The 19,695-nt window shown below is 39.4% G+C and overlaps 3 protein-coding genes across 8 annotated transcripts; all 3 read right to left on the reverse strand.

Annotated features, from left to right (window-relative positions):
- Window positions 1-566: 566 nt before the first annotated feature.
- fam76b (family with sequence similarity 76 member B) lies at window positions 567-6,203 on the reverse strand. 2 transcript variants are annotated; one of them, XM_058626828.1, is made up of 10 exons: window positions 5,695-6,203; window positions 4,426-4,490; window positions 4,247-4,301; window positions 3,922-4,077; window positions 3,642-3,832; window positions 3,468-3,518; window positions 2,761-2,838; window positions 2,475-2,607; window positions 2,273-2,374; window positions 567-1,713 (listed from the first exon to the last, which is right to left on the reverse strand). In XM_058626828.1, exons 1-10 carry the CDS (start codon window positions 5,779-5,781, stop codon window positions 1,624-1,626), a joined length of 1,008 nt encoding a protein of 335 aa, XP_058482811.1. In that variant the 5' UTR covers window positions 5,782-6,203; the 3' UTR covers window positions 567-1,623. The 2 variants fall into 2 exon arrangements, with proteins under 2 accessions (XP_058482811.1, XP_058482810.1); XM_058626827.1 differs by having other exon boundaries at window positions 2,475-2,610; window positions 5,695-6,202.
- A 1,157-nt stretch (window positions 6,204-7,360) lies between these two features.
- Window positions 7,361-13,800, reverse strand: mtmr2 (myotubularin related protein 2). Of its 5 annotated transcripts, none has more exons than XM_058626821.1 (16): window positions 13,541-13,800; window positions 12,676-12,778; window positions 12,547-12,570; window positions 12,384-12,447; window positions 12,148-12,242; window positions 11,964-12,068; window positions 11,600-11,704; window positions 11,437-11,520; window positions 10,925-11,074; window positions 10,644-10,832; window positions 9,979-10,164; window positions 9,694-9,900; window positions 9,504-9,596; window positions 9,303-9,416; window positions 9,043-9,219; window positions 7,361-8,759 (listed from the first exon to the last, which is right to left on the reverse strand). In XM_058626821.1, the coding sequence occupies exons 1-16, from the start codon at window positions 13,618-13,620 to the stop codon at window positions 8,598-8,600; spliced, it is 1,938 nt and encodes a 645-aa protein (XP_058482804.1). In that variant the 5' UTR covers window positions 13,621-13,800; the 3' UTR covers window positions 7,361-8,597. The 5 variants fall into 5 exon arrangements, with proteins under 5 accessions (XP_058482804.1, XP_058482801.1, XP_058482802.1 ...); XM_058626818.1 differs by having other exon boundaries at window positions 12,661-12,778; XM_058626819.1 differs by having other exon boundaries at window positions 9,979-10,161; window positions 12,384-12,450; window positions 12,661-12,778.
- A 919-nt stretch (window positions 13,801-14,719) lies between these two features.
- cwc15 (CWC15 spliceosome associated protein homolog) lies at window positions 14,720-17,885 on the reverse strand. The gene is made up of 7 exons (XM_058626835.1): window positions 17,775-17,885; window positions 17,213-17,354; window positions 15,914-16,026; window positions 15,715-15,812; window positions 15,514-15,627; window positions 15,230-15,366; window positions 14,720-15,134 (listed from the first exon to the last, which is right to left on the reverse strand). Exons 2-7 carry the CDS (start codon window positions 17,341-17,343, stop codon window positions 15,005-15,007), a joined length of 723 nt encoding a protein of 240 aa, XP_058482818.1. The 5' UTR covers window positions 17,344-17,354; window positions 17,775-17,885; the 3' UTR covers window positions 14,720-15,004.
- Between the last annotated feature and the right edge of the window lie 1,810 nt (window positions 17,886-19,695).

Consider the following 19,695-nt stretch of genomic DNA (forward strand, 5'->3'; position numbering starts at 1 on the left):
CGGAAGGACATGCTGATGCGTTCAGGCACTCCCTGTAAAATTGGTGACTTCCTCAGTGGTCGGGGAAGGTACTGCAGGTGGACGACGAGCATAACATTTTTTAGCTTCTAATAACCATAACATATGTTTAATGAACTGAAATAATTAACTTGCCATTTCTAAGTTGTAACAACCTTCAAGGCAGTTTCCTAGATTTCTTTTTTAATGTAATGAAATCACACTTTACAGTATAGATGCAGAGGACTGTTGATCTTGCAGGGATTACAAACTGTAAAAAAATAAACCTATGATGCAGCTCAAATTAACCTCCAAAATCTAATCATTTGTTTTTACTGGGCTATAACCTACACCCACCAAACATTTCACCCGATTCCATCCTTTCCGAGTTGTGTTGCTCAATGAAACAACAACAAACCATAGCGTCCTTGGCATAGATAAAAAAGGGACAAACTTGAAAGTTCCCTCCATGACTTGACATAGTTTCAACTATAATATTTTTACTTTCTGGTACAAAACATCTCAAAGTTAAACAGTTATATGGTCAGTAATAAAAACGAAACGTACAATAACAGTTTAGCCAGTTTTAATAGTTTTAAAACACTTGGTTTGGAAAAAAGTACAAAAGTGATCCTGGATGCCACAGTATGAAACCAGTCCAATAATGCATGGTGACAGGTGTGTTCCTTTAAAAAGCATTTTCTACAGACATGTTAATTTCAACTGGCCTTACCATACACATACTATACTCACTAAAACAGATACAAGCAATAGTTTAAATACAATGGCTGACCCCAGTGATACATTTTACAAGTGATTCATAAAAAAACTAATTAAAAAGGGGAGAAAAAATAAGTTTGACCACAATGCCATCTGGTATCTGGCAGTAAAATCATGCAGTATTACAATCGTTCCACTAAAGAGAAACAACAAAGCACTAAAGCTGTCACACGGTGAGTAAGAGGGCAGCCAAGAGGTGTCTCTTTATCAGACAGTCTTTCAAAGTGTTCATTGGTTTTTGTGAAAACTTACTGAGACAGCTCTTGTGTTGTTGAGCAGCAGCTCAGTGGTCACTGGTTACATTTTTTTTTTTTCCTTGTTTGCATAAATTATAAAGTTGCACAGGGTCTCTATGAAGGAGAACCCGTCTTCCACAAATCGCATCCATTTAGAAAAATATAACTAATTGCTATTGAAGAAAACCCCAAAATGTAGGATAGTCTCTTAGTATGTTGTGAGGAAATAAAAAAGCTAGAAATACACTTGAATAAATAAATTGCATGATATCCTTTAAAAATTAAGTGGACACACTGAGTTGACAGAATGTGATCCACTTATGCACACCGTGGTGTTTGTTTTGGCCCGGCAGTGTTTAAAAATGAGCTCCATCCTCCTCTCCATCTCATGTCACATCTTACGATCCAGGAGAAAAGTCACCATAAGATATCTAAAATATGTTGACATTTAGAGAAAAGTTTTTGTGATTCAGCAATTGATTTCCATGTACAACATGGTCTCTGGCTTTACCGATTAAGCTGATGGCAATGAGGAAACACAGGACGGAGACTTTCACAGTGTTACAACAATGAAGCCGCTCCGTGTTGTTACTTGCTGGTAAACCTATTGTTAGGGTAACAGCAGTGAACTTCCTGACCGGTCAAACTTTTTTCCTTTAGACAGAGCAGCCACTTGTTTCATCAACTCCCTGTTCTTGGACTGTGGAGAAAAAAAAAAGATCAGCTCTGTTAGAAATGGGAGTGACTGTTGTCATTTCCATACCCATGTCAACAAACATCTGCATTTTTACAAAGTACTCATCAATCAGTCTCCTTTTGATTCACACTTATAGAACAACCATTCCTTTGACAGGAAAAGCAGCAAATAATGTATCCATCACATCTAGGACTCAAACTGATAAGTAAAATGTTTGCATCCTGTGTGAATGCAGAGTTACACCTTAAGTGTCTGTGGGGCTTATGTTGAAGTTATGCTGTGATGAGTAAGTGTAGGATTTTCTCATCAGGATGGAGCCCTATATGGCTATATTCATCTTATCAATGAGTAACACCTTAGTCTTTGTACTAGTCCAAAACAAAATCCTGTGTGCCAGTCGGTTTTAGTGTACTTTAAGACTATCAACACTGATTGTAGGTAGGTCAATATGGAAATCAGTCCCCAGTATTCTGGTTACATGTCTTCTCAACCACCAGAGAATTTAAACCATGTAAATGCATGACATACATATTTATGCAACAATGGCAATGAAGTTTCCTACCTGCTGATGCTCCATAGACTCTTTGTGTGATTTCTCCATTTGGTTCATCTTTACTCTCATGTTGGTTTCCTGATACTGAAAGTCTGCTTTGATCTCTGTGAGCTAGAGCAAAGATTAAAATTGAATACCTCAAGCTCATCCAAGCAACCAACAGCGATGCAGTGATGAATCAATCGTGCTGAAAGTCATGTGAAGGACATACCTTTCGGTCCTTCTCCAGGATAGTCTGATCCCTTTGCTGTAGAAGACGCTTAAGTGACATCACTTCCTCTTTCAGCTGGCTGATGAGAATGAAGTTGTCCGTTCCACCAGAATCCATCGACTGAGTGATGGAACTACTGATAGGAGAAAGGAAAGAGGACAAGCTTAGTGTTGAGAGGGGCTTTCAGTATAAGGGAACAAAATGTATGCAAGAGGATTATGCCAACCTATAACAATGTAGGTTCAGTCATTTAATCTATTTGTTAACAATCATTATTTTGTCACACCTGTCCCCATTCGATGGCTTCATCTCCAGTTTTGGTTTCTTCTTTGGAGTCTCCTTCTGGATTGAAGACGATTTATGGCTGCACAGAAAATCAGAGAGCAATTTGGACCAGTTTCACACTGGAAATCTGTGATCTGATCTGTTGTTTACAACGATAACATGAATCCTGCTCACCTACCGCAGAGCTGTTGTGCAGCTCCTGCTTTATTTTACATAGAGTTTGCCTTTGAAAATCATAAAATACTCCATCATAAAAATATTCTAACTACTCCTCTGTGCTCAATTAACTAACAGATGGTGTTGCACATATTTTACAATAGAACTTATTGAAAAATGAAGAAAAGAAACGAGAATGGAATCTGGGAATTCAAAGAACTTTTACTTTACCAAAACTTTGAAGAAAGGCTTCACAGTACATTTTTGCTGTGACACAAGCTTAGCTCTTCACAGTTTTAAGAGATGCATGCAGTTTGTGTGAAAAGTATGCAGATTATCTATTCCAAAAGAGCTACGTTGCTAACTCGTGGCACATGCAACCAGTGTGAACAGCCTCATTAGTTAACATGTGTGCCAAAATGAAAAGACATACGCACTGCAGCCGTAACGCACATTTCTAGTGTGAAAGCGACCCAACAGTCAAAAAAAAACCCTGATACACAACGATTTCTCGGGAATATTGTGTAAATGCAATTAAACAGTCAGTCTTACCTCTGCTTCCACATTCCCTGCTCCTGCTCAGGGCTCAAGCTCCCACTTAGTCTGTGAAAGATAGTTAAGCTTAGCAAATAACAACATAACAAAAAAACAAACACAAAAATAATTTTCAGTGAGCAGTCTACAGAAGAATGTGCAGGTGGAGCAGCAAGACAGCAAGGGACATACTTGTGGTGAGAACCGCTGTGTCTGTGTGGGTGGTGGTGGTGGTGGTGATGATGGTGAGGTCTGGAGTGGTGGTCTTTCTCATTCAAGGATGAGGAGTTGGAAGAGCCAAAGCCCTTCCTCTGCTCCTTGGTTTTCTGCAGGACACGGCGGTAAGATAGAGTGCAGAGCCAGCACAGCAGCTTCCCATCCACCTAAGTAAGATAGGTAAGAGAGAGGATTAAATGAGATGATTGTTGCTCAATCACTGTATGATCAGAGTGCAGGCGTGACTGGTTTATACCTTTCTCCTGCCTTCCTCCTTGCGGTCAAAAGCGCACTGCTGTTTGCACTGCTCACAGGTCTGTGGAGGTCCATATTTCTTCTCTGAGTTGGTACAACGCTGGCACTTTGTCCCAATAAACGCTGCAATGATATTACAGTACTGGCAGGGTTTGGGCTGGATACACAGAGAAAAAACAAAGATCAAAGTCAGAAGTGTATTTCACATGACTGAAATTAAATATAGACTAGTATTGTGCAACTGGATTTGGTGAATGCATTAGCAGTTAAAAGTGCCTTGAGAGAGATAGAGAGAGACAACAAAACAGGAGAAACTTGTCACTCACAGTTCCAAACTGTTTGACATTCTGGGCGCATTTCTTGCAGATTGTATTGGTTTTGCTGTAAAGAAAAAACAGGGGCTTACATTGAACATAAATTACACAATAACTCTAAAATGAAATGGAATTCACAATTGGACACAAAAATTATATTTCAAATTCATCACTAGACACAAATGTCTTACCTTTCCTGCTGAAATTCAGATCTGCAGTATGTGCACTTCACAATTGGGTGTGCGATGCGACACTCCTAGGATAAAACGAATAAAAAAATATTAGAAAAATGTCTTTACACTGTTGTGTAACAAAATCTGTGGACAGAGCAGCAGGATGTATTTGGATGTAAACAAAAAAGACTGCTGTGAAACTGATTTGGTTCAGTCAGCTAAATGATGTAAGTGCACATGAGTGTACTTGATTGGGCAAAAATGTAATCCAATCTTTAAAAACCAGGGCAGCAGATGGCTAATATGTATTCAAATAATAACAAGTGATACACACAATTCTTTAACTTAAAAAGACAATTATTGAACAAATCTTATGGTCTTGTATGTCCAATTTGTATTTTGTGTCTGCACTGCAAATAATGTGAAAATAATATGGTGGGGTTCTCATTCTTTCTCTTCACTTTCTCTGTTGGAAAACTGGAAAAGTTACCTCTTGCTCAATCTTAATCTAATTTCACTATATCAGTTTCTGAAGTATATGTGAGGAAGAGGATGATGATGAGTAAACAAATGATCTTATAGGGAATAAACCTGCTTCCTGTGAAAATTATGTAACTGACTTTGCACGGCCTATTAGCACCACTGTATGTATTATAATGGTACTTTAAAAGTGCAATATTTTCTCAGGTGGTACTTGGTATAAAGATTTTACCACTTATACAGTACTTATACAGTATAAGGCTTTTGCCTTGAGACCTAACACAAATTTGCCCTGTTTTACCTCAGATGTGCGATGATGTTCAGATGTTCCTTTTGTCCAAAAAAGCGCTTATTGTAATGTTGTAATTAAATCACAACATTTTCTGCCATCCTTGTCCAACCCCATAATAAAGGGGTTCACAACAGGTTTCCTCGACCGTGCTACTTGTGAAGCTCTGCAAAAGCAACAAGTCGGCAAATACTTGCATCAATGACAGCCTTTAGCCTATAATAACACTTCTTGAAATGCCTCATAGATGAATGTCACAGTGTTGCATATACGCATGTAGTATATGGGTGTGCTACTGCTGTGTAATTAACAGCGCGTTGAATTGAGGTGAACACTGTGTCTGTGAGTGTGCGTAAGTGTGCAGGTTTGGAACATAAATACTGTTGCGTAACCTGAGCCGGACTAACTTGATGCTCGACGTACTACACACCCAGACAGGCAAAAACAAAATAAAATCACACTTGTACACAGTTTGAGCTCGTTGTTGTTTGTGTGTGTGTGTGTGTGTGTGTTTTCACCTTGCACAGCTGCTGGCCCTGCGACAGCTCCTCGAAAGGATACCGCTGGTTACACTTCGTACAGGCGTACAGAGCCGATGTTGCCATTCTTGTCGCCCAACTAATGTCAACGAGCTCGAATAAGCGTTGATGGAGTCCCGCTGCAAACTGAACGGACTAACGGCGCCGTCTCCTGTTTCTTCTACCCGCGTCTTAATAATGGAGACCGAAGAGCACAAGGAGTGTTGGCATCCAGTGTTAGCTAACGCTAGCAGCGCAAAAATAGCAGTTAGCTGGAGGGAGCAGGCGAAGAACAATAACTCCCCAAATATGTCCAAGCTATCACCGGTTATACGTTATCCGACCACAGTGGCTCGGTGTCGACCGTTGATTTTGTAGCCACATGAGCAGATACACTAGCACGAATGTGGCGGTGTTGTACTGCAGTCCCAGTGTCCTCGCAGAGAAAAGGTATTTCCCTGTTTTCCTTCTATCTTTTTGTATTAACGCCGTCGTCGTCATGTAACCGGAAGTGGCCGACGTCTTCACGAGAAGAAAAGAAACCTCTCGCGACAAAACACCCGTTCGCGGGATTCACAGTTTGAAATGTTCGGAGCCAATCATCTGCCGGCATTCATTCAGCTCGCCTCGGCTCAGTTTCCCGACGGGCTTCATCCAATTTAGACCCATTAGATCCGTCTTCTACCGCTTTATCCTGCACATGAGGGTCGCGGGGGTCGCTGGTGCCAATCCCAGCTGACATAGGGCGAAAGGCGGGGCAGGTCTCCACTCTTCCTCATGGAGTTTGCATGCTCTCCTATGGTTTCCTCCCACAGTCCAAAAACATGCATATTTGGCAATTAGACATCTAACCATTGACCATAGGTGCGAGAGTGGATGGTTGTTTGTCTCTGTGTAAGGGATTGACTTTTTTTTAGTTAAATAAAATAAACTGCTTTAACCATGAAGTATCCTCAAACATGAGACCTGTGTTTTCCAAATGTTAGAATATTAGACTACAATTTCAAAGTTACGAATACATTTTCACTGGACTACTTACACAAGTACAGGAATTTATCAAAGGGCTGAATATTGTCCAAATTAATCAATGATTTTCCATTGAAATCAGCTGATGGAGCCTGATTTTCAACTTCTTAAATGAGAATAATAGTATATTTGCTCAAATTGACAAAGAAATAATTTAAAACTAAATCATTTGTGGACAAAACAAGATATTTTAACATCCGCCCTGAATGAGGCGATCACATCCAGATTACACCACATAATGTACAGGTCTGAACGCTCCGAGTCTTTCCTGCATGCAATAAGATCGAGACAAACATATGACCACATACTTGAGCTGCATGAACACAAACCATGAAGACATCAGCTTACGTCCTCTGACCAAGTGTAGCTTTAAAAGGATTTTTTTTTTAATTATAAGCCTCCAATTTACTTTAACCAATATGACCAAATTAACACTGATTGCAGTAGTAACTTTTTTTCACATTAAATGTTACAGCAGCATAATGAGCTTCTCTGGACTCCTTTTTTCTCTCACTCTCTGTCCCCATCACTCACACACGTTGACAACAGAGACACGTGTAACGTCAGATTCGATAACATAATTTTGTTCTTGTTCCCATCATTCGGACTTGTGCATGCTAATATAACAAACCAAACTGGCTCCATAAATGTGTTTGTGTTTATTGCAAGTATGCACATACACACAGTGGCAAGGCAGACCAACACTGTCTGTGTTTTAGCGTTTCACCTTGGCGAGAAAAAACATTCAAGACTATTTCTCTTATTACTCTCCCAGTCATTCAGAGCAAGGCACTCATCAAGATTTATCAAACTAAAAAAATAACAGTAGCAAATTATTAAATGTTACACTTTCTGATGGAAGCCCTAAAAAAAGAATCTGCAAGAAATGGTCACACAGTTTGAGTAAAGGATTGTTAACTGGCATTAACTATTGCATATTCTGTGCATCTTCTTAACATTGAATGGGAACATCTGTAATCACTTTGCAGCATGACTTAGCGTGTTTGTGAGCTTTAAATAGTATGAAGTAAAGAATAATAAATAATGCTAATTAGCTTGATGAAACAAACAAAACTCAAATCACTCAATGACAGGAATGTAATATAAGACACTAACTATGTAAAAAGAGATATTTGGTCACAATCTAAAAGCACCAACTTGTGAAAACAACCCGACCTTTTTAATGATCTCTATGACTATTTTTTTGTATTATATTAGGAGATGCTAACAGTACAGCTCTTTAGCTCCAAATAAAACATTTAGTAAAACTCCAAAGCATTTTAGTTGATGTTAGAGTTTTAACCTTAAAATAGTATTTGCAGTATTGTACGTTTTTGCAATTGCATCAGCTCAACAAAGCATTACCTAAGAAATATTTGCAGTGTAGAGAAACAGAATCCTGTGACATGTATAAGGCAGATATATATATGTATGTGTGTATATACACATACATATATATATATGTATGTATGTATATATATATATATATATATATATATATATACACATACATATATATGTATATATATATATATATATATATATATTTTATCTTATTATCTTAGTATTATTTTAGTGTACTTTTAAGACTATCAACACTGATTGTAGGTAGGTCAATATGGAAATCAGTCCCCAGTATTCTGGTTACATGTCTTCTCAACCGCAGAGGAAGAGAACAATATGGCTGTGCTCAGGCAGTCTGAGCCCGACAAGCAGATTCTACAAGACCTCAGAGATGCAAATACAGAAAATCTGCTTTATCAGACTTTTGATGATGGTGCATTAATGTGCCAGGTGTGGCCTTTTCCTTACATCTGTATGGCAGCTTTGCGCTAGATGGATTCAGCCTCTATAACTGTAATGAAGGTCTAGTTGTGTCAAACAAACGTCTGCACTGGAGTGATGGAGCGCGTGGGGGAGCCAGCCCGCTCAGAAGAGGAAGCGGAGCGATTGGTCACCTCTCTCTGTAGCTCGTCCACTCTCTTCTGTAGCTCGGCGCGCTTCGCCAGCAGCTCTTTGTAGCGCTGATGAACAGGCTCCTAAAAATGAAAATAATTGTTTTTTATTAATTATGGATCCTTTTTTAGCTACTTTTTTTTCACAATTTCAATTTGACAGTTAAAAATATGCACCATTACCTCTCCCAATGAATGGTTTTGGCTATGATTTGTCTATTTCTGAGCACCATAAATCAAAGGTGAAGGACAGATTTGGTGGTAGAAAGGGGGGTTTATCACAGATGTTGGCTTTAGTAACAAAGAAGTAGAAGTCGACCTATTGGCACAGAAATACTACATGACATAATGACGGAGAAAGACATGCCTGAGGTCTCATGCGCGGGTTCCAGCGGATGTAATAGCCAACCCAAAGCTCCAGGTGGCGCAGGCTGACTACAGGGAACAGCACATGGTTGGAGTAGTTCACATACAGAGGATTGGTGAAGTCCTCCAGCTGGCTGTTAATGTACGACCACAATGATACTGTCCTTTTGGGAATCTCCTGTAAAACAACAGATGTAATTGTCAAAACACTGAATGTGAAACAAACACTTTTTCCAACTTCAATATCAAAAACTCTCTTACTTCCTTTAACCTCTGCTGTTCACTGTTACACAAGAACGTCCCAAACAGGCAGCTGTACAGGTGGTCCAGTATGGTAACCAGGAAGTATTCGTTGAACTCAAAGGCTGCAGGAAACTTAAACAAAAACAGATTCATTATCATTATCAAACATGTTGTCCTGAACATGTTTCTTTTTCTATTTCAGCATCATTTCTTGCCTACCTGACGAGTCAGCTGCCAAACGCAGTCAACAAATTGAATAAAAACAGGTGAGCGGTCTGCATCTGTGTGGTTTTTATCACCATGACCAATTCGCTGCAAGAAAAAGAGGAAAGATTAAAAAGTCAATCTATGGTGCAAACTGGAAAGGCCAACCCATGTGATGCTGGAGAAGCTTAAAAAGATGATTTACCAGTTGGAAGCGGTGACCGAAGCTCAGCCACTCTTTCTCCAGGAGCACCTCGAAGCCGCGAATTGTGCGGTAGTGACTGTCCAGCATGAGCATGGCCAAGGAGGTGAGTTGGGCTGTACGGTCCCAGCCATCGCTACAGTGAACCACCACGGAAGTTTTCCCAGACTCTACCTTGTCTGCAATCCGCAGCGCTCCTGCCAGGATCAGCTACAAACACACATAACAGTCAATAGCCTGGGTATTGGCATCTTTGGAACCTTCCTTTTTCCTTTCTTTAATGCTCACCTTGATGTGCTCAAGCCAGTGAGTGGATTCCAGATTGGAGAGCCAATGGGAGTCCTCGATGTTAGGATAGACCACGTCCTTCAGCTTGCGGAGCGACTCCCTCATCACATGAATATTGTGAATATCCAAGAATACCAGCTCTGCATTTTGATAAGCGTCCTCACTTTCATATCCACCACCGTTCTTCTGAAAGAAACAAGCAGCAATTAGGCAGATTATTTAGATCCACTGGGCACAGATCTCTGAGAGCGCTGTCACGATTTGCCTGAGATTATCCTTGCATTTTAAGCATCAGGATTGTTCTTTGACATTATAGCCTACCTGTGGCTACAGAGCTACTGTCCAGATTAAATGAAATGGATCAGTGAAAGACTCAAAATGATTCTGAATCCTCCAGCTGATTTTGATGTATTATAATTGATAAATTAAAACAATATTCACTCCGCTAGTTCTTCTATTCTCTTATTTTAAGTATTGTATATGAGACTCTGAGACTTTTCAATGACATCAGTTTGAGCGAGCAGAGACAAACAGATACAGATAGATACTGATTTTCTAAATCAATTCATAATCATTCAAAAGAAAGCCATTGTGCATCTACAAAGACATGACAGTTCCTTAACGGTTTGTTAATATTGTGTTCAAATCAGATTTAGAATATAGACCTTGTTGGCAGCAGCGTTGACACAGGGCCTGACATCAAAAATGAACAATTTATGGGACTGGGCATTTGCATCCATGATTGCCTGGAGGTATTTCTCATCTTCTTTGCTGCGCTTCCCGTTTACCCCAACCATGGGCTGACTGCAGCGCGTCACTGTGGCTTGGCTCTCAGGATGGATCCATGATAAAACCTATAACGGGAGTGTAACAGAAATATGACCAAAGATGGTCAAATAAAACAAGTTAAAACAAATTAAAATTCATCAAGATTGTGTCCACTCACAGGTATTCTGCCCTTTGCTCGGAAGGCAGCTACCCTCCTCAGCTCTTCGTCTGGTATGTTGACGGGCACCGCCAGAGTTGATGGGTAGGTGTCACACAGCTCGTAGTGATCATTGATTTTTGTTATCCTCCAGCTTTCGTTGGGTATACCCTTTCAAGAAAAACAAAAAACACAAGAAATTATTTAAAATTTTGCCAAATTAGTCTGACGTTTCATCACTTAAGCAATGTTAGCAGCTCTTGCTGGATAGTTGGCACACTAGTGTTGCGTCGAGCGTCACGTACGTGCAAGTGCGCTGTTGGCATTATGCCAGAAATGATGTCGGAATTGTGTCACTGCCAAATATGAAGCAAATGTGTTCTCTTGTGTTCCCACTAAATCTGATTCGAGCCAAAGCCGCATTGTAGTCATGTGACACTGGAGTGAATGCGGGTTAAGCACATTCCCACTGGTCAAAATGTAATCTCCGTTTTAAATGGGTTTTGAATGGGGTATGAGTCAATTATAGATACCTGTCTTTTGTACTCGGAGATGGCGTCATACACCTTCCACCCGTTTTCGGGAAAAACTTGCCCGTATTCAAAGGCAAAGATTTGCTATGGAGAGAGGAAGACAGACTTGTCAGTTGGCAGACAGTGCATGGCTACAGTAAGAGAGACAGTGAGGTTGACTCACCAGCCCATTGGAAACAGGAAATGCAAATTTTATCAGCACTTCGAAAATGGACTTCCTGAGTGTGTCCTCCATCTGTTTGTGAGCAAATCGTAGATTACGCATATCCTGCAGAGAGCCAGAGCAGAAGTTCAGAGGTCACCACCACTCTGTACAGATGGGTTTTATTGGTATGAAGCCACTACATACAGGACGTGTTACAACCTCGTACAACTGTTGTAGAAACTGTGTGTCACTGTGTGCACACAGCAGGGATAATGAGTCACATCGCCTTAAACATCTTACATTTCTAAATCAGAAAAAACCCTGAACTGCCACTTAAAATAAGTGTTATTATTCCAGAGCATTACCACAGTTACCACCTCACCTTGCAAACTAGACCATAGGACACATCACCGCGGCTTGAAGCACCTCCAATCTTCTCCACACGACTAACCACCCCAAGAGGCAGGTCCAGCACAAATGCTGGTTCCTAGAAGTCAACTACGAATTAACAAAAACAATACCAGTACAGAATCATGAATTAATTGTAAAACAATTAAACAGTATACCCTATCAGTGGATTTGAAAAACAGCCTGTAGTTTGTGACCATCACTGTCCCTCTCACCGCTCCAGTGAAAGGACAGAAGTAGGTGATATCTTGGGCTGAATAAAGCAAAGACAAAATCATGATTTAGACAAATTATTATTTTAATTCATTTTGTGTGTTTTTTACTGGTTTTACTCCTGTGTTTTTAGATTTGCCTTTATGCAAGCCATTTTGATTTCAGCAACAGGAAAACATACCCATGTCTTGCACAGTTTCATTTGGAAGCAACTGTGGTTCCTCTTTTTCTGAATCTCTAAGCACCTGCTGGAAACATTAGATATAAATTATACAGCATGTGGCACAATACCACAAACCAAACAGCAATGTAACTTGTAAAATGTGTTTCTTGAGGTGGCTTACTTTGACTGCAGTTTTGGGTTTGACCTGTCAGGGACAGAAACAAAGGAGAGTCAAGCTTCAATCACAATTATAAGCTACCTGAATGAAGCAGCAGGATTTCTGTGATCTACGTACATGCAGGCTACTGACCCGGAGCTCTGGGGAAAACTCTGCAGAGGTGGACATAGAGTCAGAGGACATGGCAGAGGGTGGCTTGGCCTGGGCTGAGCGGTCAGAGCGAGAAGTCGATGTACTGTTGAAAGATACGGTGACAATGACAAACAGGAAATCCAGCAACTGGTCTTCATCTCAGATTTTTCATGAAAAATTAAAAAACTGTGGGGCTGAGCGAATTAGGTTAAATATCTAAATACATTTATTTATGACTGTGATTTGATTTGTTATTGAAACTTCAGTTCATAGCACATGGCATAATCAAAATATTAAATACTGCACTATAATACAAGGATGAGATCTTAAAGATTTAGAGGATTACCAAAACAATTGTTGATTAATTAAGTAATCCATTAATTATTGTTGCAGCCCTACACTATTTTAATTTATACTGAAAGAAGAAAAATAAGAAATAGAACAATTAAATGAAAGAAGAAACTGCATTCTTTCAAGTTGTGATTTCAATGTGAATGCAATCAACTGTTCATTCCCAATCCATTATGATAATAATGACGAGATTAATTGGAAAATGTATATCGTGATGAGTGATGCTGTTATTTTCCAAATTTCCTTATTCGTCAAATGTAATAAACGTGTACAAATATCATTTTCCTGAATAACATCTGAACATTATCTGCTCGATTAATCACGTCATAGTTTAAGTGAATATTCCATCGACCAAGCGTGATTATGCACTATTAGAGGTTTAGCAATAACATGCACTTGGCATTTAGTTTTGACGTGTTGATTTTGGTTTAAAAGTGTACACAACCTAAACTCCGGTTAGTTTAAAGTCTTATAAAGTTTTATAAGTCGCGTGTGTTGTGCTGGGTTTAGCTACCTGGACAATGAATCAACACTCGGCTGTCGTGAGGAGGAGCGTTTCGAGCCCAAACTGTCGATGCTGCCGCTCTTCTCCATCTTCTACCAAGAAAATGTTTGTTCAGCGGACGGTGTAAACCACGACTGAGCGACTGAAACCCGTCTATGAACGGAGGAAAGTATGTTTACACCTTCTTCACAGCTCTGTAATTCCACACAAACAAACGGAAGCTGCCATCTTTTCCCAGCAGCCTCCCATTCCCCCATTCCCCGTCTGTCACTCGGATTGTGGAGATGGCGCCCCCTGACGGGCATGTTCGTTGGCAACCATTTTTGCGTGCTGCCTTCACTGCTCTCTGTACATTCGGGGCGTTTATAGCTGAAGTTGTCTACAGTTGTATGCAAAGGTTTAAACATTACATTTCCAGAAACGTTGGCTGATTTTTCAAAAATAGTTAAACTGCTTTGTCACAACTCCATAAATCTCCTGCTTAACGGAACACAGCACTCGACATCATGTTGTTTCTTCTGAGCTTGTGTCACACATAGCGTCAAATAATGCTGCATTCACGTGCTATTGGAAAGATACTTCCCATTTGTGAAACCCGAACTACGGGTGCGTTACGTTCAGGTGCTTTTGTTGTTGGAGTGAAATTAATAATGCCCCTTCATGGCGGGAACTCGTATTTACAAATTTCCGATAGCAAGGCAGGATAATTAATATAGCCACTAACAGCCCGTTGTGGCTTCATTAGGACATGTTACATAATTCAAATGCATACGAATGTCATTTTTCTATTTGTCCTTAAAATGCAGTACTGCATATGCAAGAAAATATTACATATTTCACGTAGTTTGAAGCAAAACGATCTGCAAAAAAAATCTCTTCTTGGTGTTTGTTTTTTCATTCTTGTGCTTTTAATGTAAAGTGACTGAGTACATGAAAAGTGCTATATAAATAAAATGTATTTTAGACCGAGACAAATGGGACTGTGCTTTGTTTAGCAATTGATATAATTGATATGTCATGTTGATATATAAGCTTCAAGTTTATAGAATTGTCTGCATAGTTCCATTCTTCATGTGAATACATAGGACTCAAGCTGTAGTCCATACTTAGAATATGATTATTTTATTATTCATAATTGTTCAATATAACTACATTTTCCATAATTCCAGAAATCATTCATAGGAGCCATTTTAAACAATGTTTTCTTTATTGAAATTATATGGGACAGAAAGACTCAGATGCTGAATCACATTCAACAGATCTACCTGTTTTTGATAATTATTCAAAGGATGCAAAAACAACTTATATACAACATTTATCTGTTGACTGTACAGACAATGCATTGGATACAGAATGTATTTAAATGCCATCTATCAACTGGAAAACAAAAAACAAAGAACTGAGATTTAAAAACCAAAAAAAAAAAGACAGAAAAAAAAATAAAACATAAAATTAAGACCCACACCAAGTCCTTTACTTAACATATTTCTCCATGAATTTCTTGTGGAACTCAGAGCGCAGAGTATCGTTAATAAAGCGTTTCTCTTTGCGTGCCTCATCCACTCCTTTTGCGCAGTTTTTGAAAACAACATCATCATCCCACCTAAAAAAGATAAAAAGAAATTCAGTTTTAGTACTTTATGCAAGCTTACAGTATGCATGCATTCATGTGTGTGTGTGTTTATGTAAGAGGGATACCTTCTCTTGACCCTGAATGTAGGTTGACTCTGGATTGCCTGTTGCTGTTGCTGTTGCCCTGCCAAATTAATCAATGGATTGCCACTTAAGATATTCTCCATTCGAATCCTCTCCTCCTCTGCTTTTTGTTCTCGCTCCTGAAATGGGGAAAAAATATGAAGTCAGAAACCTGATGGGGTGTAATTTGCATCCTCTCAAACAAAATCCAGTTTAACTTGGTGATTACCTTCAATCTGTTATCATCAGGCAGCAGGTACCAATATTATTCTGAAATAAAACCTTACTCTGCGCTCTTGTTCTTCAGCTCGCTCCTTCCTAATCTTCTCAAGTTCTGCTGTAAGAGCTGCAGTGTCATCATCACCATCGCTGTCTTCCTCAGAATCCTCGTCCTCATCATCCTATAAACAAACAAGCCGCATTGATGAGGAATCAAAAAGAGTGGCAATCACTAAATGTCAACTGACTTTGGCAGAGCAAGTACTTACATCAGTCAGAGGGTCATCTGCATCAAGGTTGGCTGCTGGGATCTGATCCAGTCTAGGTCTCTTTGAAGATGAGGAAGATGATGACGATGTAGTGTGCTCTGCGAAGTTATGGTCAGTGCAGAATTAAACACAAGATCAAATGATATACAGTCATAAGTATTATTGTAATTTTAAATTACATATTTGCAGAGAAACCGACCTCTTGGTCCCCTCTCTCTGGTCTTTTCACGTGCATTGGCGCGCTCTCTCTCCTCCAGCTCCCTCCGGAAGTCACGGGCACGTACCTCCTCAGGGGGATCCTGGGTAGGTTGCCTGACAATGGGAAAACACATGGTGAGAAAAAACATTTTATGTACTTATATTGTATATCCACTTTCAGAATAAACACATCAGAAAAGCATCTGACCATATTTTAAAAGCTTCAGTGATAAAATGGCCATGCTCAGGCATGGTATTAACATCCCTCCTGAGAGATCCAATCACGAGAGGACAGCATTAAGTTTGACTGTTCAAACCTGGCATTAAAATTTGCTCTAAAGGTTTCTGCTGTGACTACTTTTGAATGGATCTCACTTTCCCTTTACTGCATGCTAATACACGCTAACATCATTTCTGATTGCAAGGATGAAAATATGTTTGTCTGTCTGACTACAGATTTCTCTGCTGTCAATATGTTTGTGCGTCTCTATCAGTGATTTCACATATTGCTTTCAGAAAGACACAGTTCTAATTCTGGTGCTATTCTGAAGCCTTGGTGGTTTCTGGCGAACCAGCCCACATTCACACCAGTTTAAGAGGAACCAAAGTGGGAGGACTTTACTCCACATTACTCAAGTAAACACAACACTAACAAAATCTTCAGAACCCAGAATATGACACGCCCACTGATGATGTCAGCTTTTGCAAAGAATAACCACTTTTTTGGTTCCAGCTGAGAACCAACTTTTCAGGTTCCAAACTTCTTTTCACTTTTCACTTTTTCTCAGTTTGAACATGCCAGCCAGTTAAAAATTTGTTTCTGGTTTGAAAGGGCTGACAGAAACTCCTCTGTGATTTAGTGTGACTTCAAAATGTAAAAAGAAGACTGTTGGCGGTGTCAGTTATAAGCTGTTGTGTTTGCAATGTTTTGTGCTGAGACGCAAAAACAGCGGATGAAGTCATGACTGAGAAGACAGTTAAGTTAATACTTGATTTGAATACGGAAATACTCAATGACGTTAAATCACGGCTACCCCTTGCACAACAGGATCATTTGGCCAAATAATCTGTTCAAATCAGACTAAAATTGAAAGGCACCCACGACTGTCAGGAGGGCCAGATCACACCGAAATCTGGTGTGGGGCAGACATAAGATGAAAAAAAAAACAAAACTGATTGCCTGAAGTCAGCAAAATGGCCTTAGATCTGTGCCTTAAAGCTGTCCACGCTCATTTAGGATGTTAGAACCTGCACTCAATGGGTTAAATCATTAAAATCCACACTTCTTGGATCTCCTGACCTGTATTTGATCTTGGTATGACCTGGAAGATCTCGGCTTGAGTACTGCTTAGACAGAGCACTCAAATCACCTTCTCCCTTCCCTCTCCCTCCCCTCGCAGGCTCAAACGTTGGTCTTGCAGCTGTGGTCATCTTGGATGATTCTGCCACAGAAAACACATAAAAAAAAGAACAAACATGAGCTGGCAGATTCACTGCTACCAAGCTGAATAGCAAAATCTATCAATACGTATATACGAGACACATAAAACAACTACATGGTTATTCCATAGTGTATTTACGAATCACAACTAATATTTTTTTATTATACGTTTTTATTTTTTAAACTAATAACAGTATCAGTGACTTTCTGAGTAGAAACCACCAGATAGCCTGCTAGCTAACAAGTGCTAACAGGCTAACCATGTTTAACAGCGGTTGATGGGGCAAACAAAGCTATTATTGCGTACTTTATATCATTACTTTGGAGCTCGAATTGTTTCAGAGCGTCCGTGTTTGTTGATGCAAAATATATAATCGAAATGATTGAGATTGTAAGGTACATTTTGAGCAACAATACTTACGAAGCCGCAACCACCACACGACAAAACGGAAGTCCCGGTACAACGGGTTATTTCCGTAGATGTACGTCACTTCTGGTTGGAAGCGACAACAAAAAAACCCGGAACGTTTATATATCGTCATTTATTGGTCTAACTAATCTGTAAAATGTGTTTTGTGTGACACAAACATAAATAGCAAATTAAAAACAATATTTATTTTTGTATTCACAGTGTTTATGTGCAGTGTTATAATGAGAAAGATAGGGGGCGCACAAGGCTATCCTTATCTTGCTTGTTCCTCAGTGTGTTTGCAGCAGTTGGCATCTGAAATGTTGCATTGATTAGTCATCAGTCAGTCATCATCTACCGCTTAATCCTCCACCAGAGGGTCGCGGGGGGTGCTGTGCCAATCTCAGCTACATCGGGCGATAGGCGGGGTACACCCTGGACAGTTCGTAATAATAATAACAACTATTATTAATTAATAATTAAATCAATGTTGCCTTTTTTCTTCTCTCTTTTATCTTTTTGGTCTCTTTTATCTTTTTGGTTGTTCCTCCTCCTCTTCTGCTCTTCTTCCTGTGGATATAATCTTTCATATTTCTTTTCCCTCATCCCTGAAGTTGTTGGTTGGTCTGCTTTTGGTGTTTTACAGGCGTTAATATCCATCTGTTGCAATGATGCACTGTTGCCCCTATCTTAACTGTTTTTAATTTTTCTATATCAAACTCAATTCACAATTTTGAATACATTTTTACTTCTTAAAAACATCTTAGAATAGAATCGAAAACCTTTATTGTCATTGTACAGGGACAGTAAATGCTTCAGGTACGAATACACTGCAGAAGCCTCATAGGGTGCAAAAAATAATGAGCAAAATGATGAGCAAAAATAAAGAATACAATAAAGCTTAAGCATCACTTGACAGAAAATATTCAAAACAAGTTTGCATTTCATTTTATGATATTTTTAACGTGAAGTTTCCCTTGGGCTCATTGTAAACAAACATTAATATAGAATATGCTTGTATACAAAATGGCAGGCCCAAAAAAGAAACAGCACTTGTTTGTTTAATCTGCAGGTTGAGCTGCAGTGCTGCACCACTATGAACCACAATGATCCAAGGGGGAGTGGCAATGGAAGAGAAGAGAAATCAACCATTAATGCAGATCATAGTTTTCTGGCCAATATAATTCTACAAATAAATTGGTTGTGGTCTTGATTCAAAATCCCAAATCCTCTATGACTGAGACTAGATCAAGTCCTTTAAAAAGTGTTCCTGAGACCAAGCCTGGTCTGGAATACTACAACACTGGCTAAACAGGTACATCTTGCGGTCTTTTTTTTTTTTTTGCCTTTTTTGTGGACATTATTTACATATCTTGATAGACAGGGATGATTTGGCTGCACTTCATGCGATGCAGACGTACTGTACAGTATGTGAAGAATGCAGTGGAGTGAAGAAAGACCAGAGACAAAGTAAAGGCCCTTCTTACATCACATTCGTTAGTGTCAAAACAAGCCTGTACAGCTGCGGTTAACCTTGTACTTCAACTTTATTGTCCCAGATAGGACACCCTATTAGCATACAAACCATGCAAATAGGGTTATCTGCACATTCTTAACAGTAATTATGGTCAAATACCTGTCATTACATTTATTGCAAGCTATATGGATATTATGGAGACCCAAAAATTGCTGAAATATTTTGTTTTGTTTGTTCTCGACCAGAAAAACCAAGTGCAAAACAACAATTAGAGAAATGTAACATTAGGGATATGTAAAATATCACCTGTTGCCCTGTAATTGTCATGAACACCATGTCACTCACTTGTTGAGCCTGCATGGCAGCATCCAGGTGCAGCCCCTCAGACTGAATTGAGTCATGGGATGAGTGGAATTTAAAATGACAAGCAGGAGGAGGGGGCTCGGGGTGAAATGC

The sequence above is a fragment of the Solea solea genome, chromosome 4 (assembly GCF_958295425.1).
Source record: "Solea solea chromosome 4, fSolSol10.1, whole genome shotgun sequence".
Taxonomy (NCBI): Eukaryota; Metazoa; Chordata; class Actinopteri; order Pleuronectiformes; family Soleidae; genus Solea; species Solea solea.